Below are 6,932 nucleotides of genomic sequence, written 5' to 3'. Positions count from 1 at the left end.
CAAAATAAATCTCATACCCCATCAGCTTCTTGATTCCAGAAGCGGCGGCATGCAAACCTATTTTGGCCAGGCAATTTGTTGCTCTGAAACATAATCACCATCTCCTAGACTCACGCTGTACTTTAGCAGCATTGGTTGGACTGCAAAGAGGAGGCGGAGCAACCTCAGGCCCCCCTTTTTTTTTCTCCTTCCATACACTATAAAAATCAGCAGCCGGCTGATTTTTCTACCGGCTGATATTTCTACCGGGCAGCATTTGACATAGCATGCCCATCCTGAGCTCTCTCTGTGAAAGCGGTTGCTAAGAAAAATGATTTTGAAAAGGATCGAATAAATAAGGCTTAAGAAAAAGCTCAAGGGACAATAGAGAGAAGAAGAAACGAAAAACCGAAGCTCTTTGCAGCTGAAAAAAAACGATTAAACTTTGGGACTTAAAGTGAATGCTCAGAACTGTTCCTAAAAGAAACCAGAACTGCACTAAAACTGTAGGAGACATGCCAGAGAATGCCAGGACCATCTTCTGATTTGCTATCTTGAGGGACTAGAAAAAGGCCCCTCAGAAGAGACTTGAGGTTTTTAAGGATTTCAGCAGGAGTTTAAACTCTTTCCAAAATGAACTCCACACAAAATGAACTCCACTTCCACGGAATGCACCCCTCTCTCCACTTCTGGAACCACAGCTTTGTTTTACACAGCAATGCCAATGACTCCTTCGGCAAAGGTTACCTGGACAGGGGTTGCTACGAACAACTTTTTGTTTCCCCTGAGGTGTTTGTCACTCTGGGTATCATCAGTTTGTTGGAGAACATCCTGGTGATTGTGGCAATCGCCAAGAACAAGAATCTTCACTCTCCCATGTACTTCTTCATCTGTAGCTTGGCTGTGGCTGACATGCTGGTGAGCGTCTCCAATGGATCAGAGACTATTGTTATCACGCTGCTAAACAGCACTGAGACTGATGCACAAAGTTTCACAGTGAACATTGATAATGTCATTGATTCAGTGATTTGTAGCTCTCTGCTTGCTTCTATTTGCAGCCTGCTTTCTATTGCAGTAGACAGGTACTTTACAATCTTCTATGCTCTCCAGTATCACAATATCATGACTGTTAGACGGGTTGGGATTATCATCACTTGTATATGGGCAGCTTGTACTGTGTCGGGCATATTATTTATCATTTACTCAGACAGTAGTGCTGTCATAATCTGTCTCATTAGTATGTTCTTCACCATGCTAGCTCTCATGGCTTCTCTTTATGTCCACATGTTTCTGATGGCCCGACTTCACATTAAGAGGATTGCAGTTCTCCCTGGCACTGGCACCATTCGCCAAGGGGCCAACATGAAGGGGGCTATTACTTTGACTATCCTGATTGGGGTTTTTGTAGTCTGTTGGGCACCCTTTTTCCTCCACCTGATTTTCTATATCTCATGTCCCCAAAATCCATACTGTGTATGCTTCATGTCCCACTTCAACTTTTATCTCATCCTCATCATGTGTAATTCCATCATTGATCCCCTTATTTATGCCCTTCGGAGTCAAGAATTAAGGAAAACCTTCAAGGAGATCATCTGTTGTTATACTCTGGTGGGTCCTTGTGATTTGTCTGGCAGATATTAAAATAGTACTTAATCCTTCAAGGAGTCCTCTCAATAGAACCTGAACTGCATGCTTCATGAGCAGCTTTCTGTATTGTGTGATTTGTTCAGTGTATCACTTGTAAAACAAAAACAAAACAAATTTAAGATTGTAATTTTATTTTTCAATGTGAAAAAATGTACTAGTCTGTAAGTACTTTTGTTTAAATGCCATAAAAACTTTTGAGATGTAAAAAGCTAACAATATGCTCATTTCAGGTTCTCTATGTTTAAAAAAAATACAAACTTATTTAAAACATAATTTTTGTCCTTTGGAGGTATAAAAAAGAGAATGCTTATTCATGTAATCAATAAAGAATTAATTAACATCACTGGTGAATTCTAAGGAATAATTATTAATATTTTATTATACAAAATTTTAAAGTATCAATTAATATTAGATATAAAAGGAAAAAATTTTGAAATATGAAACCACACTAATTAGAAAGATTAGCGCCATAATAGAAAAAATGGATGATATAAAAAAGTATTTTTCCTTCCACCTCTGCTGAAGTAGCAATAAAGTTGATTTTTTAACAAGAACTCTTTAAATAAGACTACGCAGGAAAAAAAGAAGAAAGATCTGAGTCCCAAAGCAATGGGACCTTTAAAAGATGGAAGGAATGCATCCATTCAAGTACATACTTTCATTTCTTCTACCAAATTGTCTGATTGTGAAGCAGCTGACCAATATTTTGGAGCCTGAATGCTCCTAGGAACACAAAATATGCCAATTCATACTCTTTTATGCTCTTCTTTTGCAACTACTAAGGAAAGGCGAGATTCTGCTATCTGATTTTATTTAATATAGTAGAGGATACCCTGCAAAGCTAACTAAAAACAGGGATTCAGGCATAGCACTTTGCCTATTTCTCCCTCAGAGACCTGGTATCAGGATTAGTTTCTGTGAAACATAATAATAACCAAGTAGTTTGGTGTTTTCTGACATCTCACCACTATCAGTTATAGGTAAATTGCTGAAAGTTAAAGAAGTTCTTGAGCAAAATCTTCATTCCCTTAATAACCATGTTCCAGCAATATCTGTCTGGATTTAAAAGTAGGTGGCCTATTGTGGATCCATTTCTTCACTGATCAATGCAATCCTAAAATCTGCAAAAGGAGTTCAATAAGCACAATTACTTAATACCCTTATTTTGAATTGTATGTAGCTTCAACTCTGTGGAGATTATATCTGGGAGAAAAAAGAAAAATTCTCCCATCTCCCATCCGTCTCCTTCAGCAGCCTGATGAAGCCTGTGGATCCTTCTCAGGACAATATTTTTAAATGCATAAAATGCTCAAAATTATAAAAGAAATAACATATTGAAGTTTGTGCATTAAAATATTTTTAAAAAACATACAAGTTCATATAACCTAGGTGAAGAAATCTTTTCTTTTGGGGAAATTGATGATTCTCCCAGATAGGAGGAGAGAATATTAAATGAAGACTGCTCAGAAAAGAATTAGGTAATTCATTTTCGGAGTATGCCAAAATCTGAATAGATGAAGTAGAATATAGAAGGGCATATTTGACATCACTGCATCATTTTAACAAGCTTTTTTTTTTTTTAAATTTCAGCATTCAGGCATGGGATGCAGTCCTAATAGTGAAGCAAGTAGATTAAAAATGAAAAGTTATAGGTAGGTTCCAATTTTTAATTAAAATTGATTTCATGGCTTGAATCAAGTAGCTAGGGAATATTTCTATATAGAGTACAATTAAATTTGTGGATCTAAATACAAAATAGCAATGGAGTCTTAGTAAAAGCTGTACTGTGACAGTCAAAGCTGTCACAATATATCATTGTAACCATTCATTTAGATAATTTAATTTATGGATTTAATTTAATATATGAAAATTTTCTGGAGCCTAAGGTGGAGACAATATAAAATAATGTTCTACAGCTTCATAGCAACTCTAATCCTGCTTTGGTACTTCTGAAAGCCTCTGTTTTCTGTCCCTGTCTCTTTTTGGCCTCCTTTTCTCTCTGTCTCTCTGTTTCTCTCCCTTCCTCTCTCCTCCTCTCTAACTGTTCTCCTCTACTTTCCAATTCTTTCTGTCCATAATCCTTTTTTTCTCTTCTTCTTCTCTTCTCATTTCCCCTTTTTTCTTCTTTCTGTCTCTCTGTTTCTCTCTCTCTCTCTCTCTCTCTCTCTCTCTCTCTCTCTCTCTCTCTCTCTCTGTCTCTCTCTCTCTTTCCCTTCTTTCTCTTTCTCTCTTTCTCCCTTCCTCCCTTATTATACAGTAATTTTGAGGAATAAGTCTTTCCTTACCCATTACATATTTCCTTCTTCCTTAAATGAGGAACAAAAATGTCTTATGACTCTTGGCTCATCTCACTGAAGGGAACTAATATGAGAATAGGAGATTAGAAGCTAAAACAGTTAGAACTGGGGCCAAAGCAAGAGCAGAAAACTAAAACAAAGTTATACAGCTTCAAGAAGTAGTGAAGCCTTCCTTAATTTATACCATCCTTACTGGAGTAAGAAAAATGCTTTCAAACATAAATGGGATGAATGGTGAATGATATTGCAAAGAATCACCTATGGACATTTGTGGTGAAGATAAGTGCTGAGGTTATAGAAAATAAAATGATTACTGTTTTCAAAGACCTTAAATTCTAATGAGGAAGGTAACATGTAAATAAATAGTGAGGTACTAGAAAATCGTTTGCAGAGTTGTGGGGAAGTAATCTGAAAGTGAAAGACACTGGCATCTGGGACAAATGGAAATTATCTTCTGTCGAAGGTGAGAAGACTTAAGGAAAATTATGAAACTAAGAGACAGAGGTGAAGGGGCAGAGCATTCCAGGCACAAGAGAGAGCCAGTGCTAGGGCAAACAGAAAAATAATGTAATGTAATATGAGATCAGGAGTCTTAACCTGGGATCTGCTAATATATATATGCATTTGTATGTGTTTGTGTGCATGTATATACATGTAAATGCATATATATCCATGTAAATATGTTTATATTTATGTTTTAGGTATGTATATTTTAGATGTATTATGTACTTTTATGTTTTTATATTTTTAACTGTTTTCTGTACAAATGTCTTCTTTAGACTTCCAAAGGTATATAACATTAAACAAAAAAAAAGATTAGATATATTCTGCTAGAGTTATCCTATCATGAATTTGATTCCAGATTCAGAGATTCAAATCTCACTCTGAAATTTATGTCATTTACTATACATGCATACATGTCAGTTTTCTGGATTTCAGTTTCCTCTTTTGTAAAATTAAAGAGTTAGCCTGGATAAACTGGACAACTATGATCTCTTGGTGATGATAATGTTTGAAAGGGATTTCCTATTGTGCCTTGTCATCACTTTACTGAACTCTGATAGGTTACCACAATAGCTTCAATTATGTAGTGAATGAAAAAAAACAATGGCTTTATTTCCACCTGTGGTTCTGTTGGAAGAAGGGCCATACAAAATGGCCCAAGATAAGCTTAAATTATGATTGATTTAGTGGATAAACCAAGATTTCAGTTTGGGGCTCAGCTAAAGGTACTTTTCAGCTATATTGTCTATGTTTCCTAAAAATTTTAATTGACTTATGGATATTACTTTCATTTTTAAATCAGTAAGCTAAATATACATCGGAGATAGGTGGTATGATGGATAAAATGTGCGAATTTATATTAGAAGCAATTGGTATGGTAGATAATATTTAAAATAAAAAGACTTCAGTTCAGGATCTGCCTCTGACAAACACTAGCTTTATGATTGTTTTCAACATTTACCTTTTTCCTCCCCCTTCCTCACTAAAACTAAAAGTTATAGATAAGATGTAGATCTGCCTTTGTAGAAGCAGTTTCACTAACCTGATAAAAATCACAGATCTCTCCTCTTTCCCCCAAAAAAAACCCTTAATTTATTTCAACACCCATTACTTTTATATTTTTCTCCATCTTTTCCCCAACCCGTTATCCTCATCCTCTCATCCCCCATTCCATGAGTATTTTTTAAAATGCCTGATTGCTTACTGAATGGCCACATTCATTGATACCATGGTTCAATGGTATTATTATTTTTGTCTTTACTTTTAGAAACATGAACATTTTTCTTTGTTTTTGTTATTATTGTTTGTCTTTCAAATAGCCTCAAAAAGAAGAATATATGTGTTTGTAAATTCACTGTGTTCCTTTTGGAGTGCAATAGGAGTTTGTTGTTGTTGTCTTATGGCCAAGAAGGTATAACAAGAACAGGCCACATGATTTCAGCTATAAAAGTATCCCTAACAGTCTCCTTAGATTCATAAGAACAACAAATAGGGGGTATTTTTAGGGAATCTTTCAAAGTGCTTTCTCCCATTCTTAATACTCTGATTAGCTAGGTTACATTTTATTGGAAAGTCATTGGATTGTATATAGAAATTCTACACCTCCACCCCTTAGCAGCTTATGTCTTGTGTCCACTTCACTTTCAACATTCTATCCTTTGTTGATCTCAATTGTTTCCAGAGGTTGAATTATAATTTCTACAAAGATAGATTCCAAATGTATCCATCCCTAATCTTTCTCTAGAACTCAACTCCTGAACCTACAATTTCTGACAGATGTCTTTATGGGGATAACTCATTAGAATCCCAAAATTTTATAAGCTAAAAAGAGAAAACTCATGTTCCCCATCCTTACACGAGAACTTAACGTGCTTTCCTATTTCTGTTAAGGTCACTATCACCTTTCCAATCCTTCAAAGCTTCATCTTTAATTTCTATCCCCATCTGCAATCAGTTTCCAAGACCTACAAGTTTTATATCCACAACCTTTTTCAAGTCTTCTTAACACTCATTTTAATAGTTTAATCCCTCAGAATCTTGTGTTGGATTATTTTAAAAGCCTTCTAATCGATTCTCTGCTCCTAATCCAACCTTCCCTTCTCCAATACTTCCTCCACACAGTTGCCAAAAATAACCTTCTTCATCAACAGATCTAATTAAATTACACTACTGTTGAAATAACTTCAGTAACTCCCTATTGCCTTGAAGATAGAGTACTCTACTTGATATTTAAAGCCTTAAAAAAGTTTTTCAGTCTTGTTTTTCATTGCTCCTGTTCACACAATAATCTACCACCTCTAGAAAGTCTTACAATTTTTTCTACATGCCTAGAATATGTTACTTATTAATCTTTACTTTTCCTTGCAGGGGTCCTCAAACTAAGGCCCGAGGGCCAGATGTAGCAGTTGAGAACGTTTAACCCCCTCACCCAGGGCTATGAAGTTTCTTTATTTAAAGGTCCACAAAACAAAGTTTTTGTTTTTACTATAGTCCAGCCCTCCAACA

At 35.6% G+C, this 6,932-nt stretch overlaps 1 protein-coding gene across 1 annotated transcript; it reads left to right on the top strand.

Annotated features, from left to right (window-relative positions):
• The first annotated feature begins 244 nt into the window (after positions 1–244).
• On the top strand, positions 245–1,959 carry MC4R (melanocortin 4 receptor). Its single transcript, XM_051969896.1, has one exon. The coding sequence runs from the start codon at positions 613–615 to the stop codon at positions 1,618–1,620; it is 1,008 nt and encodes a 335-aa protein (XP_051825856.1). The 5' UTR covers positions 245–612; the 3' UTR covers positions 1,621–1,959.
• The last annotated feature ends 4,973 nt before the right edge of the window (positions 1,960–6,932 follow it).

The sequence above is a fragment of the Antechinus flavipes genome, chromosome 1, assembly GCF_016432865.1.
Source record: "Antechinus flavipes isolate AdamAnt ecotype Samford, QLD, Australia chromosome 1, AdamAnt_v2, whole genome shotgun sequence".
Taxonomy (NCBI): Eukaryota; Metazoa; Chordata; class Mammalia; order Dasyuromorphia; family Dasyuridae; genus Antechinus; species Antechinus flavipes.
Note: the sequence above shows the minus strand (reverse complement) of the source record. Positions and strands in the feature narration are given on the sequence as shown.

Coding starts and splice junctions, on each gene's coding strand:
- MC4R (XM_051969896.1), top strand. CDS start 613: ATGAACTCCACACAAAATGAACTCCACTTCCACGGAATGCACCCCTCT.